Source organism: Phalacrocorax carbo, chromosome 2 (assembly GCF_963921805.1).
Source record: "Phalacrocorax carbo chromosome 2, bPhaCar2.1, whole genome shotgun sequence".
NCBI lineage: Eukaryota > Metazoa > Chordata > Aves > Suliformes > Phalacrocoracidae > Phalacrocorax > Phalacrocorax carbo.
Genome location: NC_087514.1, coordinates 130,846,007 through 130,873,339, shown reverse-complemented (window position 1 = coordinate 130,873,339; position 27,333 = coordinate 130,846,007). Strand labels below are relative to the sequence as shown.

The window sequence follows — 27,333 nt, the reverse complement described above, 5'->3', positions numbered from 1 at the left end:
AATGTTGGATGTCAACTCCCCAAAACCATAAAACTTACTTTAATGGCACCACGTGACTTTTTATAGCCAGTGAGCCTATCTGTCTGTGCTATGGATGATTTTACGATCTAATTCATAGACAAAACCCTATTCATTTGGCACCCAAATGTCATATAGCCGGAACTGGGGCTTATAAAGTTTACTGTTTTATAACTTTTAAGGGAAGGCATCAATGTAACCAGTCAGTAAATGTGCAAATCTTTAGTTGCTCTTAGAAGCTCAGAAGAGTTAACCATTCAAGCTCTGACGGGGTAAGTAACATTACGTTTATAGCAAACTAATTGTAGCGAAGAAAACCAAAAATCTTTAAAGGGTGAAAAGTGGGTTTGTGGCTAGCGAGGCTTGCTAATATACGCAGAGGGCTCGGACGTGGCTGTCCTGCAAATATACTTAATGAAACCACAGGAAAAATTCTAGAGCGATGTAAACACGTCTTGGAGTTAGCGGCGTGTTTTAACAAAGCACATGGGGGTTTGGTTGTTTTTGGTTTTTTTTTTCCCCCCAATCATCAGCAAACAGTTAACAGTTGATTCACCCACAAAGGGTGTTGATTGTGGTCCTGCGATGCAGCTTTCCACCTAGCGAAAAACCATTAAGGAGGAACTTATGGTCAAACTTTCAATTAAAAATACTGATAGCGGACAATCGCAGCATCTACCATTTCCAACGTGCAGCAGGAGCCAGGTAAAATATTATTACAAACTCTGCACGGGTTAAATTTTTTTTTCAGAGGCAAATCAGGAAGCACAAGTTCTTGCTTTGCACAAACCAGACCACGAAAGCTTTACAATAGAAAGTTTATTTTTTTTTGTTGGTTTCCAGTCAGGTTTTTTTAAAAACAAATACAAAAAAAAAAAAAAGCTGATCACAGTTTGCTCAAACAGCCAGACTTTGACTATATTTGTAACTTTGTTCACAAAAAACATACATCACAGAAGCTGCGCTTAATAAGAGCCACTTCTAAGAGTTCGTGCAAAGAGTCATATACAAAGGCACAGCAAGGACATACTGCTTGGAATCACAGTTTTCGTCACAGATTCACTATTCACTACACGTAGGACAAGTTCAGTTGATTTCATCATTTCACCTCTACAACAGCATTAATTACACAGGAATTATATAGGTAGTTTGAATAAAAATATTTTTAACAGCTTGGAGCTATACAGACATTAACACTTGACCACACATGCACAGTTAAGCAGGTTGAGTGCAACACATAACATTTGTACTAAACCGGGGGAGGGTTTCCTTCTCTCTCTCCTATTTTTTTTTAACCTTCCTTTTTTTGTTCTTTTTTGTTTAGTTTTGTTTTAACAGTTACTTCAAGTAACACAGCTCGCTTCATATAAATAAGTTAAAACATCTATTATTTTTTTCAAGACAAAGCCATCCAAGACAAAGAAATGTACGATAAAAGCAGATCTACTTATACACGCGAGAGAATGGTAATAAACAGGCTCATGATTAAAAGATGAATAAGGGCGACAAGAACAGGGTTTCTTCACAGAAGTAACACAAGGAAGTTTTAGAAAGTCAACTTAGTACTGACATGAGACGCAGGGTCAGCTAATACTGCTCAGTACTTTTAATTGATCAAACGCTTAGGGACGGAATGCCCCTCCTGCAGCTGCCATGCTCATACTTTTCAGCTTATTATCCTTTTTCCATTTCATTCTCCTGTTTTGGAACCAGATCTTTATTTGTCTCTCTGAGAGGCAAAGAGCATGTGCTATTTCAATCCTTCTTCTGCGGGTCAGGTATCTATTGAAGTGAAATTCCTTTTCCAGCTCCAAGGTCTGATAGCGGGTGTAAGCAGTCCGAGCCCTTTTCCCTTCTGGTCCCCCTATGTTGTCTGGAAGAGAAAAGTACATGATTTAGATTCTCAGCAGCCACTCGGAGCCTTCGTGTCTTATTGCAGCTACCAGTGACCAGGACCGTTATTCTCAGTCCTGCTTGGTTTTGTTTCTGGTTTGGATAAACGCTCAACAAGTTTCCCTCTCCAGCCCCTTTTAGGAAAGGCTTGGGGGAGGGGGATTTGGTGGTCTCGGTAAGTTTTCGCTTGGATTTGGGGTTCGATTTTTTTTTTTAATTGAATTTTTTTGGGGGGGAGGGGGGAAGGCTAATCCTCTCTCCCCCCCCCCCGCCTCTCTCCAGATAAGCTGTTTTGGAGGGTGCCTCTGCTGCTAGCTGGGTTCTCAGGGCTGAGAAAGCAAAGCAGAGGCGTGCAGCCTTTTCCCACGGCTAAGCTGGGGAAGGCTCCGGGAGGCAGCGAGCCCCCGGCTGCTCCCCCGGCAGCGAGGGCAGGGCAGGCACCCGGGGCTGAAAGTTGCTCCGCTCCCCCGCGCCCCTCAAGCCCCTCTCCCCGGAGTTTGGGGCGACTCGCGCCCCCCCCCCTCCCCCACAGCTTCCCAGCAGCGAAATCTGCCCTCCTCGCCCTCTCCTATTCTCTTTTTAATACGGCTCGGCAAAATAAATGGGGTCAGCCGCGCCGTTCCCACTGGAGGATCTCCCTTCCAGAGGAGAACCGGGAGCAGCCTCTGCTCCCGATCCCCCTTCGGGAAGGCGCTTTCTGCTCCCCCGCTGCCCGCCGGGGCCGGCGCTGGGAGCCAGACGGGCTGTGTTTTAGGGGGCCGGGAGGGTTGGTTTGGTTTTGGGTTTTTTTTTTGTCTTTTGGGGGCGACTCGCCCGGAGAAGGCGGCGTGCTTCCCTGCGAGCAGAGTTGTGCTGTGCGCGGAAGCTGCCCGCTCTCACGCCCTCCTCTCCCCCTCTCCCCGACCTTGCTCGGCGTAGCCACCCGGTTTACATTAAATCCTCCTTTTCCTCCAGAGAAATAAAGAAAGAACAGGGTATTTGCTTTACCATGACTTATGTGCAGTTTTCGCATCCAGGGGTAGATCTGGGGCTGTGAAGGCTGGGCTGTGCTTTGGTCGGTCGGGGCACTTGCCTGCTCGCTGCTTGCTGGAGTGTCTTCCTCAGTCCCAGACGAGGTGCCAACCCCGTCTCTGCTGATGTGCGTGTTGCTGCTGGAATTGGACGAAGTGCTGGTGGAGTTGGCGAGGGAGTTTTTCACCCCGTGGTGACTCTCGCTGACAGGCGAACCGGCCACGGCGGTGCAGGGCAGAGGGTCAGGGGGAGGCGAGTGGGAAGACGTCGCGGGCTGGTTGTACCTGGGCTCTGTCGAGGCAGAGGTGGTGTTGGCCGGGTAACTGCGGGGTCTCTCATTGGCACCAAAGTGGGTGGAAGCAGAGCGCCCGACGCTGAGGTCCATGCCATTGTAGCCGTATCCGTACCTGCCGGAGTGCATGCTGGCGGAGTCCCTGTATTGCTCGCTCACCGAGCTGTGATCTCCATAATTATGTAACTGGTAGTCCGGGCCATTTGGATAGCGACCGCAAAATGAGTTTACAAAATAAGAGCTCATTTGTTTTTTGATATGTGTGCTTGATTTGTGGCTCTTGGTCGTTTTGTGCGTCTATAGCACCCTTGCACAATTTATGATGAATTATGGAAATGACTGGGACATGTACTTGGTTCCCTCCTACGTAGGCACCCAAATATGGGGTACGGCTTCACATCACGTGCTTTTGTTGTCCAGTCGTAAATCCTGCCTGATGACCTCTAGAGGTAAACTCGTGCACTGGTGGGGGAGCTGGGAGGGCGCGGGCGGCCCGGGGCGCGCCGCCGATGCGCGCCGCCGCCACCGCCTCCCGCCCGTCCGCCGGCCTCCGGCGCCACCCGCTGGCGGCGCGGGGGATGGCGGCGGCTCCGCGGGGTCGGCCCGGGGTGACGGACCCCGACGGCGGCGCGGAGCGGTGCGGAGCGGAGCGGGGCACGCCGCCGCCACCGTCACCGCCGCCGCCACCGAGCCCGCCGCCGCCAGCGGGCCCGGCAGCCGGCGGCGGGGCTGTGGGGCCGGCGGGGCTTGCTCCCCCCGCCCCGGCCGCCGGAGAGCCTGGCTAGCAGAGAGCGCTCCGCTTTGTGCCGGTTTTCTCTTCCGTACGGGGTTTATTTACAGCAGGGCACAATTCCTGCGTAATCCATCCTCGGATGCTGGCAACGCTCATCTCCCTTTTCTAAATACATATACACATAGGTGTATATACACACGCGTATATATATGTACATACATATAATCCGCCCCCCCCCCCCCTTATCCCCGTGCCAGAGCTTTCGAGAGGCACCCGGGTCCTGCCGATCTGAAATGGCAGGTACCTATGAAAGATAAATATCTTGCAGTGTTTTTCCAACTAGGGGGTCAAATTCCAGGCGCTTTACGGCCGCCGTTATTTTTCCGCCTCTCGGAAGAAGAAAAAAAAAAAACCAAAAAACCCCAAACCTCTAAATGCGGCGGTAGCCATTTTGCATTAGTATTTCCCAGATTTGGCTTTTAAAATATTTAGAGCGGTAGCCCAAATTGCGCTGCCTTCCAAACAAAAGAGCCTTGATGCGTACACAAGTGTATTTATACAGCTTCACACCACATTCACGCACACACAATATAATATAGATATAACGTATATATTAATATTTTCGCTGCGCTTATTTTACTTATACAGAACTCGAAATGAAAGCATTTTATGGCAGCTACTTTTCTTTAGAGCGTCTATTTATTTTTTCCAGTGCTAAGAAATGCGAATGTGAATTAAGATACCACAAAAACGGGGAAGAAGATCCCCGAGTTAAAATGACAGCCACTTTTCTTTTAATAAAACAAAAGAAAAAAATAAAGAAAGAGGAGAGAAAAGAAAGAAAGATCGACCCAAGCCCACGAAGCCCCAAGAAATGCAGTCCATAATTCAAAGCCCCTTCAGTGTAGAGCTGAGCTCACCGAAACCTCAGTGTAAGCTCAACGGGAACCACAGAAATTCGCCCGCTTCGAAACCTCTTCCTTCGCTTCCCCTGAACTTTAACGCCGAGTTTTTACTTTAATACTAGTAGTGCAGTTTAAGCAGTTTAGCGGCATTTAAAAATTTTTCTCCCTGCAATTCATCTTCGCTTTAACTGCAAGTTTATACCCAGGGTTTTATACAACGATTTTTAAAAAGTATTTTTCTTCTTTTTGCTATTTAAATATCTTACACATGCGTAAAACTTTTTTTTCTCCCCTGCAGACCATAAGCTCCCAAACACAGCATAACGAGACGGCCCGACGCAGCGGGAGTTAGCAAAAACATAGACCCAAGATTTCCTAAAATCTCTCGTATTTCTACAATATGAACATTTCTAATTTAAAAAAAAAAAAATCACTCGCTTATCTCTTCTCACACAGGCACGCCATGGACACTCACCCACACATGGATGCTCAGCTCAAATATTAAAAAATCTCGGCCGTTTCTCTAATACTTTAAGCAACGCCATCTACGCTTTGGAAAGGTGGTTATATACATACATGCCTGTAGCTCGAGAGCTAGGACTTCCACACATGTTAAAGAAAGTCACAGATGATTGCAAATGTGCATCTTCTGACCAAGCCTTTTGGGAATTAATAGACTGTGACAAACCTATAGGATTTTAGTAGCAGAAGGAACACAAGGTAAACAATAATAATAGTGATAGTAAGCGCTAAGGAAAGGCCTGGTAGCGTTTATTAAACGTGGTTCTACTCCCCTGACTTTTCCTCTGTTTCTTCGCTGCTGGGCTGTGTGGAATTTATGAATTTGTTTTCCTTTTTCCATTTCATCCGCCTGTTTTGAAACCATATTTTAATCTGGCGTTCAGTAAGGCAGAGAGCGTTTGCAATCTCAATACGTCGTCTTCGGGTTAAGTATCTGTTAAAATGAAATTCCTTCTCTAACTCTAGCGTTTGGTATCTGGTGTAAGTTTGCCTCCCTCGTCTCCCATGAGTTCCATATACTGTACCTGTAGAAGTAAAGACAAAACGATCGCATTGGACAGGGCCCAGTGATTTCAGACCAGAAAGAGCCGTTAGTATATTCTGCCTCCTTTTGCAGGCACAATCACCGGGGGACGGGGGTTGCTCTGGTTTCCTGAAGGCTTTTTTTTTTTTTTTTTGTCCCTCTTTTCCTTTTTCTCCTGCCTGACCAGCTGTAAATGCGGATGTGCAGCGTGCTGACGGTGGTGGGGCAACTGGGATACAAAGAGGCTTTAAGGTGGACCTGGGGAAAGCGAAGTAGGTAGCACCCGTGTGAATCGCTGAGCAGCGTCTACCCTCTGCCTGTCGAGAGCCTGTGCGCGCACACGCACGCACACACACACACGCACACGTGTGCGATCCCGGGAGCTGCACGCATGTGTGTGTGCGTGTGTGTGTGCACGCATATGCGGGGGTGTTTACACAAACACCTTCTATTACCGTGGCTGTGACTACAGAGGGTCTGTAATTTAAGTATAATTATAGACATCAACTAAAGATCATAGAAGAGCCTTTACCATTTGCTCCGGAATTTATTGCCCTCGAATGTAAAGCAGCATCAGAATGGTCTTGCTAAAAGTTTAACTTTCCAAAAAAGAAAGGCGACCCACAGTCCAGCAAACGTAACCTCGGGAGGAGGGGAATCATTAGCAAACACTGGAAGTGAACGTCTTGATAGGGGATTATTAGAAAGAAGTGACACGCCAATACAACCCTCCCCACCCCCAGCACGACTCCTGGACAGAATAGTTTAATTCTGTGAAGTTCACTTGTAAGTCAGAGAAAATCCGCGATGCCATGGAAGTGCGCCCACGGCCCCAGAAACGTGCTCTCAATATCCAATACTTACAGGCTAATGAGCTGGGGGAGGGGGGCGAGGAGGAATGTGCCACAAATGCATTGGATCCTCAGTACAGAGGGCATATTCCCTGCATGGCTCTCTGACAATGAAGAAGTGGAGCAGTGGCTTTGGGGTGGCTTTAGGAGAGTGGGAAAACTGCTCTGCTCCTTTTTTTCCTCTCTCTCTCTCCCCCCCCCCCCCCCCCCCCCCCCCTCCTTAGGATTCACCAGTAACTTTCACCAGTGAACCCGCAAGCTGGGCTCTCGGCCACCGTTCCCAGGGTGCCAATGTGCCAGGTCTAAAATAACCTGGGAAGGTTTCATGTTACACGTTGCCCCTCAGGAACCGTGTCTCTCCAGCAGTCTGGGCTTTAGGTAAGAACAAAAAAAGAAAAAAAATCCCGGGGAAAGAAACTTTTCCCCCCACCCCCACCCCCCGGCCCTTGATTGCATCGAAATGCCTTACCAGCGCAGGAGTTCATCCGCTGCATCCAGGGGTAAACAGGACTCGTGTACTTCCGGTCGGTGCCTTCGTCATTTACAATTTTGGCTTGGACGCCGCTGGATTTGTACTGTTGATCGGGAGAAAAGTGCAGGTAGTCCCCGGGCCCCCTCTGTTTGCCACTGCCGGAGGGAGAGGCGCTACTGATTTCCTTGTCCGAATAAAAACAAGAGGCTCCGTACTCATAGGAAGCCCGATTGCAAGCAATGACGGTGTTGGACTGTTGGTAGAAACAAGGTGAGGTGTAAGTCTTGTCCTGCAGGCTGCTTGCCCCGTACGAAGCCGGAAAATGCCTGAGAGCATCATAGCCCGCCGGGTAAAGGGGGATCTGCCCGAGGAAAGAGTCCTGGCCCCCGGGCAGGCTCCCCGGGAAAGTGGGATTCACGAAATAGGAACTCATTTGCTCTCCCCCTCTCCCGGACCGTGATTTGTTGTGTATTAGTACATCTGGCGATAACTATTAGGAGTCATCGAAGTGGTTTGTTTCTGGATGGCCGAGCGCCAAAAGCGACAGCAGAAAATAGGAGCAGCTGACGGCGGGGCGGCCAATGGGAGCGCGCGCGGCGCCCGCTCCCCCGGGGCCGCCGCCACCGCGCCGCCAACTTACCGGCGGCCCCGGCCCCACCGCGCCGCCCCGCGCGGCCCCGCGGGGACCGGCCGCGCCCCCGGGGCGGCGCCGCCCCTCCGGAGCGAAAACATCCCAATAATAACAACAAAATTAGCGATAATAATAGTGGTTCCCGGTAGGAGCAGGCAGCGCGGGCAGCGTGACAGCGGCGGATGGGGGGACACCCCCCACCCCACCACCCCCGGCGGCTGGAGGTGTGTGTAGGGGGGCGGCCTTAAAAGTTGGCGGCCCCACGACAGGCGCGTCGCCCCCAGGGGAGCCGCTCGGCCCCGCAGGGAGAGTGGGCGAGCCGACCCCGGTCACTCCGACGGCGGTGGATGCTGCGGGGGCGGGCGGGGGGGGGGGGAGGGAGGGCGTTTGGAGCGGAGGGAGCACCTGAAACGGGGAGCGGAGGGCTGGGGGGGGGCGGCCCGGCCTCCCGCCGTTTCCCACCGCGATGCCACAACGGCATCCAGGAGTTTTTGGGCGGGTTTTGGGGTCTTTTTTTTTTTTTTCTTTCTTTTCGGAAATCGCCCCTCCGCTGAGGCTTCCCTTCGGAGCTCGGGGAGCCCGCCCCAGCACCGAACCCAGCTTTTGTGAGAGAGGCTAACGCGTCCTGCGTGGAAGACGTCTCGTATTATAATGAACACCCCTATAATTAACGCCGAGGTCGTGGCTGGGGCAGGAAACGGTGGCCTTCTGGGGAGGGGATCTTTCTTTTGCACCAAGTGCCCGAGAAGGCCCCGGGAAGGGCTGGGCGGGCTCCCGGCGCCCCCCGAGCAGCCGAGATAAAGTTCCACGTGTCTCTCCTTCCCCGAGTCCCCCCCGCCAGAGTCGAGCCGAAGGAATCAAACATTCAAATTCAAAAACGAGCCAGTAGGACTATTCCTAATTAATACGGCCCCGCTAATGAGTCAGCAGAAGCCAATCGGTTTCGTTGGTGCGCCGAATAATTTGATTAAACGCGGATGCGTGTCTTTAGGAGAGGGAGGAAAAAAAAAATCCATGAAACAAACATTTCCATCTTCATTTTTCAACGTGGCAGTTACCCCATAGCGGAAATATAATTCTTGGCCCAGGGCAGGGACAGTAACATTCAGTAACAGTTTCATCAGTAACAGTGCTGATGAAATTCGCTGAGACGCTTTTAATTCAGCCGTAACCCTCCAGTTCCTGGAGATAACAGGAGGTTGTTCATTCCAAGATGTGTTTACTCATAATCCGCGCCCATTACAACAGATTGAATAGCCTAATTTTAAACGCGCTCTGACGGAAAGTGACATTCGTATGAGCCCCGTTTCCTAAAGTAGCTTTCAAAGGAGAGTTTTGTTGGTGTTGGGAGACTATTTGTCTCATTTCCGGGGGCAGATTACGATACCTATAAAACAGTAGTGAGTTAAAACATCTCTCCACAATAGTTTGTATTGTTCACAGTCTCAGCTGGACTTTCACATTCAGATGTTGATTGCCTCCAATTTTCTCCCCCCCCCCAACTTCCTTAACCTCTTCAGCCCGACTAATCCATAAACACACCTGGTAGAATTACAGCTCACTAGCTGCATGGTTTGGGAGGTCATTTCAGAAACGTGTATTTCCTGAAAGCCAGTCTTCTCCAGAAAAAAAAAACCCAACCAAAACCACACCAAAAAGTGGTGGGTGGTTTTTTTTTCACTCAGTGCGAATAGAGTTAAAAACGGAGGGAGCACCAGCAAACAAGCACAGAGCACGCTAAATGCAATGAGGACTGAAAAAGAGCAGATTTTCGCCAACGCAGGTCCGAACGAAAATGCACCGTGAAAAATGAATACTCGGGACACGCGAAACCCACCGGCCCTACTTTAAAAAGTTGTGGCCAGACGGGCTTTTATTTGAGTCCACCACACAGAGACCAAAATACAAAAAAATCGCGCCAGGCTTAGTTATATTTACATTTTATAGCATCGCTTACAGACTGATCTTTTTTTCTCCTCTCTTTTTCTTTTTGTTTTCTTCCCTCTTTTTCGACTTATTGTTTGCGTCCAATTCAAACTGTCGAAAACCCGACTGCAGACGGCGAAAACATTTCTTCGTTGATCCCATAATATTAAAAGGAATGGAATGTGCTCGTTTGCCTGGCTGGGTCGTGTTAGAGTAGTTACAGTGACAGCTAAACAATCTGCACTGCAATCTCCGCTTCAGTCACATTCAGGCGTCCTCTCCGCTCCTCCCCCTACCCCCAGAAAACCCCGAATTACAATCATCCGTGACCCCCCAGCTCTGCCGGGGAAATGCCCTGCCCGGACACATTTCGCAGCAGTTTCCCTTCATCATTCCCGCCCCCCCTCACACCCCCACCCTCAACCTCCACCTCCGGAAAGCAGAAAGCCAGCCCGCTGCATTTTGCCACCGCAACAAAGTCACACTTTGCGCTACCCACGTATTTCATCCGCCTTTTATTTGTTTTCGGAATTCCCCGCACCCCCAGCACCTCCTCCGCCAAGCACTTCGCCTTCCTCCTCCCGCCGAAACCCCGGCCGGCAACGCCAGCCACCCTCGGATACAGGTGCGGGGGCAGTTGCCCTCTTAAGCTTAAAAGCCTCATTTCTCCTCGTATCTAAAAACCCACTTACAAATCCTTCTCATGCTCGGCAGCGTCACCAAAACCAACCTTTAACTAATAGCTCCTAATCCAAACAGTTTGGGCAAGGCGAACCGTTGTTTAGACTGGCGGGGCATCGGGAGCCTGGCCGGGGGGACGCGGGCGGGTCGTCCCCAGCCAGCTCCCACTGGGATATTTCACAGTGGACACACACCGAGGTGCAAGCGGAGGAGAATGGGAGGGGGCAGAGCCGGCCTTGCTGGCATATCTTGCCGGGGTGGGGGAGGCGGAAGGGGGGGTGGTGTGTGAGCTCCGATGCTCCCGTTGGAAAGGGAGGCCGGATATTTTTCTTATTTTTTTTGGGGGGGGTGTCTTTTATTTGGGTTGCCCCCGAGCAGCGCAGTCTCCCAGCGCTGCCCTTCCCAGGGGCTGCGGGGGCCGCTCCGCGCCCGCCTCCGCCGTTCGGCCACGCCGTGGCAGCACTGAGCACCCACGGCCCCGCAATAAATAATCCTGCGCTCACTGCAGCTCCAGTCCGGCGGATACCGCAATGCAATGCAAATGCAATGCTTTATCAGCCCGGCAGCACAAGCAGAGCCGGGGCTAACACTTAAAGCACTCCGAGCCGTTCGTTCGCCATCAGGAGGCGGGGAGCGGAGCCGGGCAGCGGCGGCGGCGGCGGCTGGGGGGGCCGGTTTCGGGGGGCGCTGTCCCCGGGGCCCCGCTCGCCCCGCCGGCACACCCCGCGGGGCACCGGCCCGCCGGCCGCCGCTCCCCCCCCCAGCGCCGCACCGTAACAGTCACAACAAGGAGAGAAGGGAGGGGGGGGGAACAAAAAAAGCTCGGTCTCCGGCGCTGAAATCGGTTTAGCCGCTGCAAAGCCCGCTCCGCGCAGCCAGGGCGCGCAGGCTGCCCACGCCGGAAAGCGCCGGGAACCCTGTTCCGACGGACCCACGGAGGGGCACGGGGATTTTGTAGGCAGCGCTTGATCTGATAAAGAAAATCAAAGACACGTTCGCGCTGTTTTCCCCCGTCTAGAAAGAACCTTTCCCCTGGACGTGCCAGGGGAGCCAGGAGACATTGTGCTGACCGGTTGTTTGGTTTTGGCGTTTTTTTGTTTGGTTTTTTTTTTTGCCTTTTTTTTTTCCTGAAATATTAAACAAGAAATTGCATCTAAATTTCAGCTGCCACAAATGAACTTTAGGTTAATGCTGCGAAATAAAAGAATTAATGTTGGGGGGGGGGGAGTTAAATTTTTTTTTCCTCGTGCTGTGGAAAAAAAAATCCCCTCCGATTGATGCTGTAAATCTGAATTGTTAGAAAATAACCGGAATGCCACAGCAACCCCCTGGCAAATGCAAACAGAAATAAACTTCGTGAAAAAAAAAAAAAATTAAAATCCACGGCTTCCTTGCTAAATAATAGAAAGTAGACATTTTATTTAGGTATATTTTTGCATGCACTCGTTAAGTCGAAATCAACTGAGCTGCAGCCACCTCTATTTTTGGCCGGTAGCATTTCCATTCGGTTTAATTGCACATGTCTAATATTTAAACGTATTAAACCATGTTTCCCTGCTTACGGTAGTGTCATATACATTTCTCACCTTTTAGGTTCTGGCTCACAGGAGCCCCTGCGACTTTGACAGCTGTCGCTTTGGCTGCACAGGAGACGAATCGCCCTCCTTTTGGTGCCAGAAGAAGCAGGAAATTAGCCAGGTTGCAAGTTGAAAATCTGCCACGCCAGTGCTTTGAATCCAATATGCCACACCTTCCAGCGGGGGAACTGGAAATTGCCATCCCGGATCTGTGTTCTAGGCGGCTGCTTATGCCGAACCTCCGCACACTTTGTTCACTATTGCCTTACAAAGAACAAATGAAATGGGGATTGAAAGCCAGAGAGATCCGAAGCAGGACAGAGCTCAGCAAAAGAATGCGGCTCTATTCTCGCAAGGGAAATTATAAAAAAGTTCATGTTCACGGTTACCATCCACATGACCGACAACGACCAATGGAAAAACCGAACAACTCATAAAGTTGTATTGCAAAGTTGTAAATTTTCATAAACAACAACGGATTTATGGCCTTTTCCTCATCACTAAGAAGAGGCAGGTCTTAGAGAGGCGCCATCTTACCACAGAGGCAGCCCTGGAGTTTTTTAAAAGACCTGGAGTTTGTACTAATTTTATTAAAATCACAATTAGTACGTTGATCAGGAACGGAGTGTAGTAGAAAAATGGAACTTCTGCGCAAATGATGCTCTGGTTCTACCTGTATTTACCCGGCCGAATAAAGGGACTTTTCGGGCGAGCTTTTTTTTTTTTTTAATTTTTTAAAAATTTTAAAAAATATTAAAAATATTAGATCTCCTTGACATTAGGTGATACCTGGCAAAAATGGTACATTTTCTAAAGCAGGGAGATTTTCCCCCTTTTTAATGCCACCCTGATGCCCCCCGCCCCCCGAATGCTGCACGCTCACGTACCCGACCGGATCATTTACACTTGGAAGTTTGGCATCGCGCTTTCTGTTCATTACCAAATATTATTTCACTGCATGCGATTTCGGCTTGATCGCCGGCCGCCTGGACTGGGGTTATGATTGCAAGAGGACACGGGAACAGGGTGGAAGGAAGCCCTCCCATAAAGAAGGCTTTCCGCTTTATTAATCAACTGCGCTAGGGAAAAAAAAAAGAAATCACAAAGTCGAGATAGAGAAATTGACTGATTCCTATCAATTAATCACCTTGGATTTTTTTTCCTTCTGATTACGGAAAAAAAAAAAAAAGAAAAGATTTATATGGTCTAATTTATTTATTTGTCTCTGTAAATTATTTTTTGATGCTCTCTTCGAACTGTATCCCTAATAAAGAAACACAACTCATTGTCAACAAGCATATTTATTTTCTGTGTAACATAAAACACATTTATCGTGGGAGATACTTGAACACGGTATCACTTCCAAAGAGAGTTCACAGACATTTTTTTTTCCACTTCCAATACTTACACGGCATATCCAAATGTTCACAACGAACACATCGAAACACATTGTAACATACAATTTTTGAATAAACTTTAGTCAAACCTTCAAGACGGATTTATACAGAGTTCTTAACAATACATCATGCTACAAAGTTTCCAAATTAATTACATACTTCCCAATTTGACATGATCTTACAAATGAGCTCCAAGACGAATATAAATGACAAAAAAAAAAAAAATCGTTCAAATATACAGTATCTGCTATTGTAGGAAAATTCACGGTATTACATATTAACACGTTCGGATAACCAGGACAAACAGGTTTTTTTAAAGGTGGTTACATGGTCATTTAAATTCACTTTTCAAAGAACACTTTCCGCTATATTAAGTAAGATCAACCTAGAATAAGAAAACAGCCTTTAGCAGAGGCAGCCGAAGGTAGAAGCCAACGGGAGATATTAAACCGCTTTGTACAATATTGGCGTGTGTTTGCTTCCTCACTCGGAATAGTAAAGAATCGAGAACAAAGATATATTGCAGCATATGGTTTTCATTTATAATTGCTTTGGAATAAATATATTATTTTAAATTTAAATATATTCAGCCTTTTCGGTACCAAATTCTATACCAAAGCTATTGATGCGTGCTTTTCGAACGACTACACTTATATTTCTAAAAGCATTTTGCGATTCACATTAGTAATGTTATCTTCTTTTGACTACTAAAATACAGTATACTTTCGAAGATAGGTAGGCGGAGCAAGATATATAGGTAGTCTGGAAAATAGGTAGTACAAATCATTGCTGTAGATTGTAGTGGTTTATGGAACATCTTCCCCCTCCCCCCCCCCCCCCCAATGTTTAACCTTTTGTTAGTGTAGCTGTTAGTTATGATATTTTTCTAACAATAATTAAAAAAAAAAAAAAAGAGAAGTGCAGAGCTACTTATTCAAAATTAGGTAGTTTTTTCTTAATGTGAGCCTAATGCACTTTTCCCCTCACAAATGATTGGGACTATTGAGTCAGGTAGTTACTTCGGAAGGTCACGGTTTACTATCTGTGCAAGCAGCAGTTCTCCCACTGAAATGTCCCCTGGACAAACCCACCCAGGTTTGGGCGAACGAAAAAACAAATGATTGTAGGATGCTCTTAGGAGATATTACCGAAAGGTTCGGCACAGGGCAGGTTTGAGGAGTACGGGAGAGTGGAGAGAAGGCTGGAAAACCACCCCAAGAAACGTTTTCATGTTTGCAAACGCTCGCTTGCAAGATGATTATTAAAGGGAACTGATTTTTTTTTTTAAATAACAACGTGAGTCTCTCTCTTTTTCCACCCCACCCTTTAAAGGGAGCTTTTCAACTGTCATGTGCATACATTATACTAGAGATCGCTTCCTCGAGTGGGACTCCTTAGTCCTCTTCCTCTTCGTCTTCTTCCACTTTCTCGACAGAGGCGGCTGCTGACGTGGGCTCGTTGGGAGCCGGGGTGCTGGAGCTCTCTTCCTTGTGCTCCTTCTTCCACTTCATCCTCCGGTTTTGGAACCAGATTTTGATCTGCCTCTCCGTCAGGCAGAGGGCATGGGCGATCTCTATCCTCCGCCGCCGAGTCAGATAACGATTGAAGTGAAATTCCTTCTCCAGCTCCAGGGTCTGGTAGCGGGTGTAGGTCTGGCGCCCTCGCTTCCTATCCGGACCTGAAAGCAGGCACACACGGCCAGGAGTTAAGCAAGAAGAGAGATGGAAAGTTTTCTCTCTTCGCCCCCCCCCGCCCTTATTGTTATCATTATTTTTTGAAAAAGAAATACATAAACAAACAAAAAGCGGCCGAGCGAGAGTGAATGATCCCCTACTCTCGGTTTCGCCCGCCCCCCCACTTTGCCCTAACAAAGGCATTTCAGCCACACGACCTGCCTTGCTCAGGCAGGGCAAAAATTAAGTTGCTCGAGACCTAGAAAAAGTGGAGAGAAAGCATTCAGAAGAGGAGGTGGGGGAGGAAATTGCTTTTGGGAGGAGGAACTTTCCCCCCAGGCAATGTATTTCCCTAAAACCTTCCAGACTTTCGCGTTTCGCAAGGGGAAATAAAAAGCTGGAAGTCTGGGCTGTATTTATTTTATTTTAATGTCGGGGGCTCCCTCCACCCCCACCCCCACCCACACACACCCCACCCCGCCTGGATCGTAAACAATACATCGCATTTAGCTCCAGAAGAGAGCTCTCCTTTTTCACACACTCTCGCCCCCCCCACCCACCCCCCCACCCGCCCCGTTTTCCTGTTTAGTACACTTCTATAGATCCTTATCTCCGTGGAAAGGGCAGGGGGGGACGAGAGTGGCACGTCTCAGCAGCGTGGGCTGGCAAAGTCCTCAGCAGCCCGTCCCCCGCTCCTGAACGCCCCTCTCCCCTCCGCCTTTCCCCGCGAGCGGGATTTTTTTTGCCCAACTTCGGCAGAGGGCAGGGGAGACGCTTACCCGTGGGGGCTCTGGGAGCCCGCAGCCAACTCTCCACATTTCTATAGCAAACAGCACAAATCGACTCGATGCTAAAATTCCATAGCAAATGGAGTTAAATAAATTTACGAGGCTAGAACCCATTAATTGGGCAATAAAAAGTTTTATGATACTCATTTACATACAATGCCACGGGCTTTCTACGCAATGGCGCCTCGGCTATAATTAAAACCATAAAGGCTGTGCTGACAGTAATTCTGGCGACACGCTTTGCCTGGCTGCCACGGCTCCGAGCCCTCTCCGCTCGCCCCTACCTGAAGACCTCATCCAGGGGTATATCCGGAAATTAGGCTCAGCCTGGTTGTGCAGGTTGCTTTCCTCCGCTTTCTCACAGCTGGGTTTGGTTAGCTCATTGCAGAGGACGGGAATGTTCTGATCAAAAGAGGAACAATGCAGGTTGTAGGCATCAGAGCCCAGGCTGTATCCGGAAGAGAACGGGTTTTGATATATGGTACTGTTCACATTGTACAAGCCAGGCATGGAGGAGGCGAAGGCACCCGCGCCTGGTCCATAGCCGCTTCTCTGGGAGTTGCTTGCAAAGGAGCAAGAAGTAGGCTCTGCATTTTGGAAAAGAGAAGCCCCCGCCGTATATTTGCTAAAAAGCGCATTCACATAATACGAAGAGCTCATAATTTTGACCTGTGATTTGTTGTCCGGCAGGCTTCAGTGTCGGTTTTACGAGGTAGCGTGATATATGATAACATTACACCCCCAGATTTACACCAAACCCCATTTTCTTTTGGACTGAGCTGCCTTCCAGCACGTGACCGGTCATATGACGCCGCCCGCCAATCCCCGCCCGCCTCACAGGTGGTGCCGGCCGCGGCCCGCCGGTGCCCGGCCATGGACGGGCCGGGGACGCCGCCGCCAGCCCCGCCAGCCCCGCCAGCCCCGCCGCCAGCCCCGCCGCCGCCGCGCCCGGCAGCGCCCTCCAGCCGCCGCCGCCCCCCCTCGCCCTCGCCGGCGCCGCTCCGCGGGGTGGGGGGGGGGGGGCTTGCCCCCCGGGACTGCCACCCCCCCCATATGGTCCTTTGGACGAGGCGTGGGGGTGTCGCAGAAATAAAATAAAATAAAATAAAAACTTTAAAGGACGCTGCCCGTCACCCCCGCCTTGTTTTCCCGCAAGGAAAATAAGCGGGGGTCGGGAGAGTGGGGGTGTTCTACCCCGGCCGTCGGGCCCCGCCACGCCCGGCCGCTGGCTCTGAGGGGCTGCCCAAGGCTTGAAAATCAAAGTGCCCACCCCAAGGCCGGAGTGAGCCCAGCCGGTTTAACCCCTAGGAAGAAATCACGGTCACCCTCCCGAAAAAAAATATATATAAAAAAAAGGAAAAAATTAAATGAAAGGGCTCAGCTTTCTGGACGCCTTAAGAAGGAAAAAAGCAAAAACAAACAAACTCAGAGTTGAAGGAATCGCCTACAAACGGCTGCAAATCCCAGCCGCCTGTTTAATGCCCCCTTTACCTTTCCCTCCTGCATACCTTACGGTCCTAAGCGTGTGGCGGCAGCGGTACGCTCAGATGACGGGAAGCGTTGCTGCCTTTCTAAACGCTGGGCTCCCCAACAATGCGAATGGCTCTCCATTGAGGATGCTGCACCGTGCCCTTCCTTTAAACGGATCGTAAAATGAGTTTCCTTCCCTCAGACAGGGAGTCCTGGTAAAGACAGCTTTTACTGCCTGCCTGTATTGCACATCATAAACTGGAAGGAGCACAATGGAATTGCCCCGGAAATTCTCCTTTCAATTATAGTTTGGTGCCCCGTGTACAAAGACTTTCTCACCAGTTAAAATTGTTCTTGGCGATATTTCGCACGGACCCTAAACTTTGCGTTTTGGAAACGTGGGACACCCTCTCCCCTCCTCCCACGCACACCTCCAACACACACACACGCACCCTTTGGGACTCTTTATGCGCGGTTATTGCAGCCCCATGAATATAGGTTACTGACAGAAGCAAGAAAATTCTCTAAAGCCAGATCCCTGGGATACTGGTGCTTCAGAGCATGCAAATGTGGCGGCTGCATGTAGACATTTGCCAAGTGTTAAGTACGTGAAAACGCAGTTATTATTCGCAGGCGTAAGGGAGAAGCTGGCGAAAGAGCCCCCTTCGGTTATTCCTTCCAATTCGCCAATATTAGACAATATCCCTGCGGTCGCGATTGCGATGTGGGAACACGCCGGCAGAAGAGGCTGCTGGAAGGGAATAAAGGCCCAAGAAGTTAAACGAACGCGAAGCAAACAAGACGACGACTAAGAAGATCAAAGAGCCTGAAGTAGATGACATTAGACCAATAAATTGCTCCTCTGGTGACAACATTCCAAGATGCAAGAAGAAAGAAACAGCAAACTATAACCAATGTCTAGACTTAAATATGGATAGCGTAGGACTGCGCAGATTAGCTGGGTGGCTGTATTTCGAGCTCTCTGGTTCTGTCCAATTTGCACGTTTGTGAATTTTTCTTTGCGTGTGTGTGTTTACTGCCGCCACCTTTTTATATATACATATATACATATATACATATTTTGCTTTCAGCTTTTTTTTTTTTCCTGCCAACCATTAAGATTTCTCAGAAAGTCTTCACTGAATAAATCTTAAAAGGACCCCCAGGCATGGGTCCCCGCCACCTTATTTGCTTCCCCTACCCTATGCATTTTAGGGATAACGCTGTCTCTGAAACAGCCTCTGAAATCTCTCGTTTAGTCGCACATAAAACCAGGCTGGATCCCCGCGCCTTAAAACGCGCTTTTCATTTGAATATATATTTTTTTCCAGCCGAGGAAATGGCGAACGAACGCAGATTGCAAGGTTTCGGTCACCTCAATATTCTCACACGCTTTAAAAAACAATCCTCTAGGCGGGATTTATTGTATTTATGTTTTTCTCCTGAGCTCTGGTCTACCTCTCTTTGCCTTCTGAGCTTTTTCGGGAAGTAAAAGGTAGTGATAAAACGGTGCTCATAAGTTACAAGCGACCTGGGAGCACTACGTGATTATGGCTTGTGTATTAAGCAGCATCTTGATGTGGTTCATACTAGGGAGGATTTTGTTGTTTTGGAATCTGTTCTCGCCGTAATTTATCCACGATTATAATGGAGCGTACTGTGCCAAGTTATTACTTAGTATGACGACGCATAAACACTTTTTAATTTCAATATAATTTTACTGCCCAAGGAAAAAAAAAAATTAATCATAATAACTTTAGCAATGCCATTGTAGACAAACACTTGATAGGAAGGCTTTTGTTAGAAAGCAGGGAGTGGTTGTTACTCTTTATCCCTAGAAAGAATCAAATCTTTCAAACAGTGTGGGGAAAAAATAGCTCAGTTCTCACATTCCTTCCCGATGCTGAATTTCGATATAAAGAGATTGGCTTTGATTTAAGGAAATGTAAATAAAACGCGGAGAAAGTAGTTCTGTTTCGGAGTACTATGCAGCGATTTGTTTGCTTGTCTGGCTTAAACTTGAAAAATACAACGTTCATACTTCAGCCCACATTTTATGCTTCCTTTCCTCCTGCCTTTATTTTCCTTCCAATTACTTTTTCCTCCTCTTTTGGCACTGCCATCTGAAAATACTCCACAATTCCCCACTAAGCCTCATTCTCAAGATGCGAAAGCCAACAAAAGCAAAACGGAAAAAAAAATACGAAAACGACTGGAGGAAATCAAAACAGAAGGCGAGGAGAAGTTAGGAATGACTTTGAGAGACACGTCAAGTTTGCAGAGCATCAGCCTGCCCGCATCTGTATCATATAATCGCAACGGGTCCCACAGAGCTGAAATTGCTGGAGACACAAGCAGGGCTTTTTACTTGTATCAAAGGCAGCTGTTGAGGAATTTCACTCGCCGGTAAATAATTTTCAAAGCGGAGGTTTGCGGCGCTGCTCTTGCCCCGCACGGCTCTGTCTCCAGCTACGCGGGGCGGAGAAGGGTGGTGGAAAATTCGTCGCTTCGCCCCCTGCTCCGGGGGCGAAGCTCTTCGGGGACTCTCCTCCTGGGCCGATCTGGGGAAAGCCTCTTCCATCCTGCCCCGACCCTTCAATTCCCCCTTTCTGCAAATATTTCATTTCTCACCAGCCCTTCGGGAGGTCGGGTCACCCCGTTTGCAGGCTCAGAGCTTCGCCAGAGAAGGGCGAAGGTCTGGGGCAAGGGAAAGAGGAGCTGGCAGTTCGGTGCCAGGGCTCCATCCGCCTCTATTAGCTGACGGGAAATGCCCCGGTGTTTTGAGAATAATAAATGCGGGGTACGTCCTTGGCGCAAAGCAAGCTTTACTTTTGCCACGAGAGCACCGAGCGTGGCCAGGCGGCAAATGCCACCCTAACGGCGCCCGGTGACAGCGGGATATCCCTCGCCGCCATCCCGGGACAAGGGGAGGGGGGGAACCCCCTCAAGCCTATCGGCCTTTCTTAAAACCAAACCGGCGTTTCCAACCCCCGTTATGCTTCCATAAAGTCGACATTTTAGGAGCTTTCGGGGAGGTGGCCGAGCGCTTGATGGCGGGAGGGCGCGCGCTCTTTCGCGGGCTCACAGCGCCACCTGCCGCCGCGCGCCCGCCACCGCCGCCGTCCCCGCCGCCGTCCCCGCCACCCCCGCCACCGCCCCGCCGCCGCCCCGGCCCCGCGGAGCCAGCGCCTCTGCCCGCCAGCGCACTGGAAGATAAATGTCCACCTCCCAGCCTGGATTTAAGCAGGGGAAGGCCAATAAAAGGTTGTTATTTCCGCTCGCCCGCTTTATCTAAAACAGCCAGACAAAACAAATGAAAAGGCTTTTGTAGAAAATCTTAATTGTGGCTGGACAGTTGTAAACTCATTAAGAGCCGAATTCCAGACAGTTTGCAGACCCGTCATTTATTACACACTCTTAATGCTGATTCTTTGAAGTTGCCTCTGTCTGCAACAACAGAGGGCGTCCCAGCATCCCCAAATACTGGCCCAGGGATCAATTAGGGGCTTTTTGTGTGTGTGTGCACACCAGAACGGGCTCCCTTTTGCTAATTAGAACTCATCAAATCTTACCCCGGATTTCTTGCCTTTCCTTTTTTTTTTTTTTTTTTTTTTTAAGGTGAAGCCGAAAGCTTTTTTTTTCCTCCCGCGGTTCTGCACATCTGTAAACTTCTTGCCGGCTCCCTAAGTTTTGTCTTCAGCCCTGCAGCGTTTTACACCCCATAAACGGTTACAGCAGTCATTTTCTTTTATTGCACTGTATGGCTCTGAATTTTCCTAACAACAACTTCTGGCAAGACCATAACTGTGTTCCGTCTTATTTTGCTTTAAATACATATATATATGCACGTGTACCTCCGTAAAACAAGAAGGCTTTTACTGTTATTCGGCATATTTGCAAACAACGGTCGGTGTGGCGCAGAAGTGTGCTGCGGCTCGTATTATGGAGGATATCTGCTCTGAGCAGTAAGATGTCCGCCCAAAACAAGGGTAAATTTCAGCAAGCTCGGAGATTTCGCTATTTTCTTTTGTTGCTGAGCTTGGTTTGGCTTGGGGCGGCGGGGGAGGGGTGGGTGCAATGGGGGTTTGTGTAGAAATCTTCCACTCCAGAGAAACGTTCTTTCTGCTTTTTAAAATAAATCTTATTTTGCCTTCTCCGCTCTAGCCTGCTGCCAGCCCAGCTCTTTCCTTCGGCTAACCTAGCGAGTACAATCGACACCATAAATTCTACCATAACTGTCAGTAAAATTTTATCTGTATCTATATCTATCTATACATACATATATAATCTGAGGCGCTAGTAAAATGCAAGGAGTTGTTTTTATTTGCCACGGGGCATATAAAAGGGAGGGAAAAAATCCAAACGTGAAGGCAAAGGAAGGGGGAACAAAGGTGACGTTTGAAATAACATATTTTGCATAGGCAATTATCTCTAGAAGGGAATCTAAAATGAACGCGCTGGTGAGGCGAGCCTTCCCACAAAGCTTGCTGAAGCACAGTGAGTGCTGGATATTTTCTGGTCCAGGCTAATTAACCATCGCAGCTTAAATGTCGCTGTCTGAGCTGATTTACATTATTGTCCGCGCTGAAGAACGTCGGACATTTTGGTTCGGTCCTAAATCCCCCCCACCCAGCCAGGCGAATTTATTAAAACGGCGTTAAGTGGGGACTGTGCCCCCGCTGCCATCCGAAGGGGCTCCCTCCTCGCACTGCTCAGCCCCAGCTTACTGAACGGGAGCCGTCCCTCCTCTCAGCGAAGCAATGGCATTTAGGACCTGAATCTGTCCATTTAGGACGAAAATAAGCCCAAATTTTCATCACCTGGGGTCTGCGTTTATAGAACCGTGGGTTTGCCTCGGCTCGGAAATAACACCACTACTCGCCTCGCCTCTGCGGCTGCCCTAGCCTTGCCACGTCCGCCGGTGAGACTCGGTGTGCCGTGGAACAACCCCTCCTTAATGATCTTAAAACATCACAAAATATAAAAGAATCAATATATTTTATTTGGCAAAAAGTTAAATATCATTTCAACACAACGATTTGGTCAGTAGGCCATGAGGTAACTATTTCAAAATAGACAGTGTGCGTTCTGCATCAACATAACTTCCCAGATTTATTTTTTTTAAATCGATACAAATTTACAATAACCAAATGTAGGTTTTTTATAGTGTATAATTTATTATCAATAAAATTAACCTTCATTACAATAACCATCAAATCATTCGATTAAAATTAAAACGTAAACCATAGGTAGTTACCCTTTTCACATATATGTATAGCTCCGAAATATGATAACTGCTCACTGGTGCAAAAACAATCTTTAAGCTAGTCTGTTTATTTACTTTTTTTTTTTAATATATAGAATATATATACAACCGACAAAGACAGTACTATATATATATCAACTGTGCATACTAAAATGACTTGCTTCAATATTTTGAGAACCGTAATTCCCAGACATCCCGGACGAACTTTTTTCTACTTTTTTTTTTTTTTGTTGCTTTTTTTTTTTGTTGTTGCGTTGGGATATATATAATATATATTTTACAATCAAAGGTTAACTGTCTAATTATACAGAAAAGACTTAATACACTACAGAGCTATACTCTATGCAATTTTTATAATAAACAACCTGAGTTCAAATTGAATTCTAGCTTACACCATTACATCCGGTACAGCACCCAAGCACATAAATTGAGTCACAAACATAATTACCACAATAAAACACAGTGTTCAAGTATTAGAGCAGAGATCTCTCTGCCGCGCAAAGAGCGAATAAAATTAACTACGTAGGCTAAACTATACAGTCCGTAAATAGTTGTGCATTATGAAAAGGTAGTTTTTTTCTTTATTCATTTTTTTCTTTTTTCTTGCCATAAGTGAAGAAACAGGTAGATTTATACAAGCCAGCTAAACAGCCTTTTCGTGCTAATGCCCCCTTTTTCTTTCCTATTAGAAAATTAAAAGTCTTACTGTACCTCTCCTGGCAAACTGGCCTCTGTGACAATCAAGGTACAATCATAATCAGAATTTGCCATGGGAAAAAAATGAGGCCTGGACCCAGACGCATTGCATGGCAGGGCTCGAGGGGAAGATTTTTGTTTTGTTTTTAACTTTTTTCCTTTTTTTTTTTTTTTTTTTTTTTACTTTATGCCTTTTCAGTTTTACCCGCGTGTCACCATCATTCATCCTTTGCTCGATCTTTGTTGATTTTCTTCATTTTCATCCTCCTGTTTTGAAACCAGATTTTCACTTGTCTCTCGGTTAAATTGAGGAGTCTGGCCACCTCGTATCTACGGTCCCTAGTGAGATACATATTGAAGAGAAACTCCTTCTCCAGTTCCAGCGTCTGATGCTTGGTGTAAGGGCATCGCTTTTTCCTGGTGGACCTTGCGTGGAGCCAGTTTGCAGCTGGATTATCTACAAAGAAAAAACAGGAGAAGTTCAGGCCCGGGGCGGGGGGTGAGGAGGGGAGGGAGGAAGAGGAGGGGGCTGGGGAGGGAAATCCACGCGGGACCAGCCGCGTAGGTGTCCCGATATTGGGATTTAGGGTGTGGGTCTCATTTCCCCAGGCACAGGGGGTGGTGAGGCACAATGGACTCCAAAATACAGACACATGGAGAGGTCACACGCAACCACACGCGGCAAAGCCCCGCCGCCCCCGCCTCCCCTCGCCCTTTTTATTGTTTGTAGGATGCAATTTTAAAATACCCTTTCTCCTCCTCTCTCTCTCTCTCTCCCCGCTGGCTCCCTCCCTCCTTCCTGGCGTCCCCACGCACACACACCCCTCAAACTGCCATCCCGCGGAGTGACCGGCCAGACCAACATGTCATCGAAATTGTTTCACTTTTTAATTTCGACCTTCTCCAGTGTCATCACTGGCAAGACCCAGGGAGCTGGCGAGTCAGCCTACAGCTGGCATAATTAAAACCTCGCCCGCTTAGGACCCTGATTTGCAAGGCGTTAATCGCGATAGCAATCCCGAGGCGCTCTGCCACCAGTCCCGTAGCCCTGGGAGCATCCAAGCCCGGGGTTTTCCACCGAGGAGACGAAGAGGGGGTGGGGGTGGGGAGGAAGGGGACCAAGTCAACGGCGAGGTTTCTGCTCTCAGCCCCGTAATAGCCGCCCCGGCCTGCCAGCCGTCTCAAAAGGATCAGATTCACATCCAATGCTTTCCAGGCACCCTCTCCCTGGCGTCTGCCCACGCCTGGCAGCGCGGCGCGGCGGGCGGATGCGAGCGCGTCCTGCGGAGTTTGCTGGGGCGGGGGTGGACGTTTTTCCTTTTTTTTTTTTTTTTTTTGTGTGTGTGTGTGTGTGCTTAAGTTGCAGTTGTAGGGTGGGTTTTTGTTTTCCTTTCAGCCCGGAAAGCCCGAGCCATCCTAGATCCCGTTCGAGCCTGCGAAAGGCAGCGCTGGCTTTTGCAGATGGCAGACCCCGGCGAGCTGGAGCGGCGGCGGCGGCGGCGGCGGCAGCAGCCGGTGCTCGGCCGCGCAAATTGGCCCCAGCGCCTCGACACCTCCCCGCGGCCGGCGCAGCGCCCTGAAGTCCATTACCCACGCAGTCCCACTTACTTGGATCGATCTGCGGTTTCTCTCCGTTTGCCTCACTTTCTCCATTGCTTTCAGAGAATGCGCCTTCGTGGCTTTGCTTATCCCTATCAACTGGAGGAGAACCACAAGCATAATCAGAGAGAGACAAAGTGTGAGTGTCAAACGTGGTACAGTCAGCCCTTCTGGCCGCCAGCGGTTCAGGTTTAATGCCGTAATGCCTGCTGGTAGGTAACCCGGGGAAAGACAAGGAGCCCGGCACAGGCTCAAGCCACGAACGCATGTACCTGCCGTCGGGCGGTGCCACCGGCGCCTGGTGGTGCGCGTAGGGGTGGTAGACGGCGGGGACGCCGCTGGCGCCGGCGGGATGCGCGGGGCTCCAGGGAGGGCCGAAGACGGGCGCCTTGGGCTGGAAGCTGCAGGGGGCCAGCTCGGGGTGCTCGGCCAGCGCCGCCGGCCGCGGCGGCGGGGGACCCAGCGGGGCGGGGGCGTAGCGGGGGGCCGCCAGCTCGTCCCCCTCCGGCACCAGGAAGGAGTCCACGTAGTAATTGCTGAGGGTCCCGGGAGCCGACATGGCGGGCGCGGGCGGCGGACCCGCCGCGGTTCGGGGCTGCGGGTTTCACGTAACAACTTGGTGCTGGCGGAGAAGTAGAGTCAGTAATAAGTTGAGGGCAGCCCGGGCGCCCATTGGCTGCCCCGGTCACGTGGCGGGGGAGCAGAACAATAAAGTATAAATCAGTCCGCCGGCTATTAATGGGTCAGTGTTTTCCAGCCATAATTTTTATAGCGAGGCCATATGTTTTTATGCAAAGGGATATTGGAGTTATACGGCGGGGTTTGTTTTAATTGCGGCCAACTGAGATTAAAAGATCAGATTCCGTATTACGGCCGCCCCCCCTTCCCTCTTTCTCTCTCTCTTTCCCCCTCTCTCTTTTTTTTTTTTTCCCCGTTTAAGCGGACTATTTTATATCATAATTAATCATCCCATCAGTGGGTCGTGTTCCCCGAGAAAAAAAAAAAACCAAACCAACCCACCCTTGTGATCGGAGACCTTCACATAAAATTATACAATAATTGAAGCAATAAAAAAGGCAAAATAGCAGTTGCGGTATAGTGTATTTAAATATATATTTATTATATTTCATAAGGAGTTATTGTTTCGGGAGCCGCGGGGTTGTTATTAAGTCAGTAACTACGAGCGCGCTCATTTGCATCGCTGTGTTTCACAGCAGTAAAAATTTACGAGTGCTTGGAAAGGTTAAATTATACTATTGTGTTTAGTTTGGGAGCTCACTGTAAATAATACCGCTCCGTTCGGGCTCAGGGCTGGCAGCGGAAAGTCAAATTCAACGTATCCCCTTTCCGAAGCCCCGCCGCCCAGCCGGCCCTCCCCGCCCGGCCGGAGGAGGACCGGGGCAGTCTCTGGCTCGGTATTTAGGCTGGCCGGCACCAAACTGCACTTCACCACCCCACCCCGCCGGGCAGAGCGCGGCAGTGACCGAAACACCCTCCTCATCCTCACCGCCGCGCCTGCCCGCCCCTGCCCTTGGACGGGGGCCGCGGCAGCCGGGGACCCCCTCGGCAGGCCGGGGAGAGGAGCCGCCGTCCCGGCCGGGAGGGGAGGAAGGAGAGCGGGCAGAGCCGGGCGGCGGTATTTATCGCGACGAGTAATTCTTAACTATGCAGGGAAGCAGCGGGGGGAAAGGGGAGAAAAAGCCCCGTCTCCCCGCTGCCGAAAGGCACCCTGCTTCTCAGGCCGGCTATCAAAGGGGCGCTGGCAGCCGGCCGCCCCGCATGCTGGTGAATCAAATTTATGTGCAGATATAGTTAGTTATTCGCTGGCACCTCCTTTGACTGCAGGACACACGCTAGCGGCATCAGAAACCGAGCGGAGGGTTACAGCCCTCCGCAGAAGGAGGGGAGGGTGCGCGGGGGGGAAAAGTCAGAGGCGGCCAGATCCAAGTCCAGTGTTAGGAATTAAAGTCGTGGCTTTGCAAATATGCCCGGGACTCCCCCATTTATTTTTTTTTTTTCCCTCCGGCGGACACTCACGCTGTCTATCCCCATGGCTGGCGAAGGAGCGCGGTCAGTGGGATCCAAGGGGCACAAAAAACCTCCGCGAGAGGGTCAATTTACTCGAAATATTTTTTATTGAAAATAGAGCCCAGCAAATGGTAGGGACGGCTGAGTAATAATTAAAATCACGTGTAAATATTGTGCATGCGAAAGTGTGGTTCTAATTAGTTTTACACCGCTATGTGGGCTGCCTCTCTGCCTCTCCCCCTCTCTCCTTCTCCCTTTCCTCTTCTTTTCATGTCTTCCCGACAGTTTAATCCGAAATCTTACAGAGATCCCATTTTAACAACGCTCTCTCCCCCCCATTCAGGATTACAAAGGCCCATAATGAAACTATTATCCCCCATT

At 49.3% G+C, this 27,333-nt stretch overlaps 5 protein-coding genes across 11 annotated transcripts in view; all 5 read right to left on the bottom strand.

The window, feature by feature from the left end:
- HOXA3 (homeobox A3) overlaps positions 1-12,182 on the bottom strand; it is a 45,170-nt gene extending 32,988 nt beyond the window's left edge. For 3 of the 6 annotated variants that reach the window (XM_064444357.1, XM_064444361.1, XM_064444365.1), the window contains exon 1: positions 12,045-12,182. The gene's annotated coding sequence lies outside the window, so the exon portion shown is untranslated. Of the gene's footprint in view, positions 1-5,898; positions 6,947-7,217; positions 7,300-12,044 lie in introns of those variants that run through there. The other 3 variants (XM_064444367.1, XM_064444358.1, XM_064444360.1) reach the window with 3 other exon arrangements.
- Positions 820-3,595, bottom strand: HOXA5 (homeobox A5). The gene is made up of 2 exons (XM_064444375.1): positions 2,899-3,595; positions 820-1,891 (listed from the first exon to the last, which is right to left on the bottom strand). The coding sequence occupies exons 1-2, from the start codon at positions 3,458-3,460 to the stop codon at positions 1,641-1,643; spliced, it is 813 nt and encodes a 270-aa protein (XP_064300445.1). The 5' UTR covers positions 3,461-3,595; the 3' UTR covers positions 820-1,640.
- Positions 5,111-12,175, bottom strand: HOXA6 (homeobox A6). Of its 2 annotated transcripts, XM_064444377.1 has the most exons (3): positions 12,045-12,175; positions 7,218-7,473; positions 5,111-5,898 (listed from the first exon to the last, which is right to left on the bottom strand). In XM_064444377.1, exons 2-3 carry the CDS (start codon positions 7,240-7,242, stop codon positions 5,639-5,641), a joined length of 285 nt encoding a protein of 94 aa, XP_064300447.1. In that variant the 5' UTR covers positions 7,243-7,473; positions 12,045-12,175; the 3' UTR covers positions 5,111-5,638. The 2 variants fall into 2 exon arrangements, with proteins under 2 accessions (XP_064300447.1, XP_064300446.1); XM_064444376.1 differs by lacking the exon at positions 12,045-12,175 and having other exon boundaries at positions 7,218-10,086.
- Positions 12,183-13,320: 1,138 nt separating the features above from the next.
- Positions 13,321-16,698, bottom strand: HOXA7 (homeobox A7). Its single transcript, XM_064444378.1, has 2 exons — positions 16,178-16,698; positions 13,321-15,110 (listed from the first exon to the last, which is right to left on the bottom strand). The coding sequence occupies exons 1-2, from the start codon at positions 16,551-16,553 to the stop codon at positions 14,827-14,829; spliced, it is 660 nt and encodes a 219-aa protein (XP_064300448.1). The 5' UTR covers positions 16,554-16,698; the 3' UTR covers positions 13,321-14,826.
- Positions 16,699-22,344: 5,646 nt separating this feature from the next.
- HOXA9 (homeobox A9) lies at positions 22,345-25,814 on the bottom strand. The gene is made up of 2 exons (XM_064444354.1): positions 24,934-25,814; positions 22,345-23,782 (listed from the first exon to the last, which is right to left on the bottom strand). The coding sequence occupies exons 1-2, from the start codon at positions 25,481-25,483 to the stop codon at positions 23,544-23,546; spliced, it is 789 nt and encodes a 262-aa protein (XP_064300424.1). The 5' UTR covers positions 25,484-25,814; the 3' UTR covers positions 22,345-23,543.
- Positions 25,815-27,333: the final 1,519 nt, after the last annotated feature.

Excerpts from the sequence above, each read along its gene's own strand:
- HOXA5 (XM_064444375.1), bottom strand. The coding sequence starts at position 3,460 with ATGAGCTCTTATTTTGTAAACTCATTTTGCGGTCGCTATCCAAATGGC. Across the intron at positions 1,892-2,898 it reads AAAACTGCACATAAGTCATG|ACAACATAGGGGGACCAGAA; the intron begins GTAAAGCAAATA and ends TTTCTCTTCCAG.
- HOXA6 (XM_064444376.1), bottom strand. The coding sequence starts at position 7,653 with ATGAGTTCCTATTTCGTGAATCCCACTTTCCCGGGGAGCCTGCCCGGG. Across the intron at positions 5,899-7,217 it reads GCGGATGAACTCCTGCGCTG|GTACAGTATATGGAACTCAT; the intron begins GTAAGGCATTTC and ends TTACTTCTACAG.
- HOXA7 (XM_064444378.1), bottom strand. The coding sequence starts at position 16,553 with ATGAGCTCTTCGTATTATGTGAATGCGCTTTTTAGCAAATATACGGCG. Across the intron at positions 15,111-16,177 it reads CCCCTGGATGAGGTCTTCAG|GTCCGGATAGGAAGCGAGGG; the intron begins GTAGGGGCGAGC and ends GCCTGCTTTCAG.
- HOXA9 (XM_064444354.1), bottom strand. The coding sequence starts at position 25,483 with ATGTCGGCTCCCGGGACCCTCAGCAATTACTACGTGGACTCCTTCCTG. Across the intron at positions 23,783-24,933 it reads GAAACCGCAGATCGATCCAA|ATAATCCAGCTGCAAACTGG; the intron begins GTAAGTGGGACT and ends TTTTCTTTGTAG.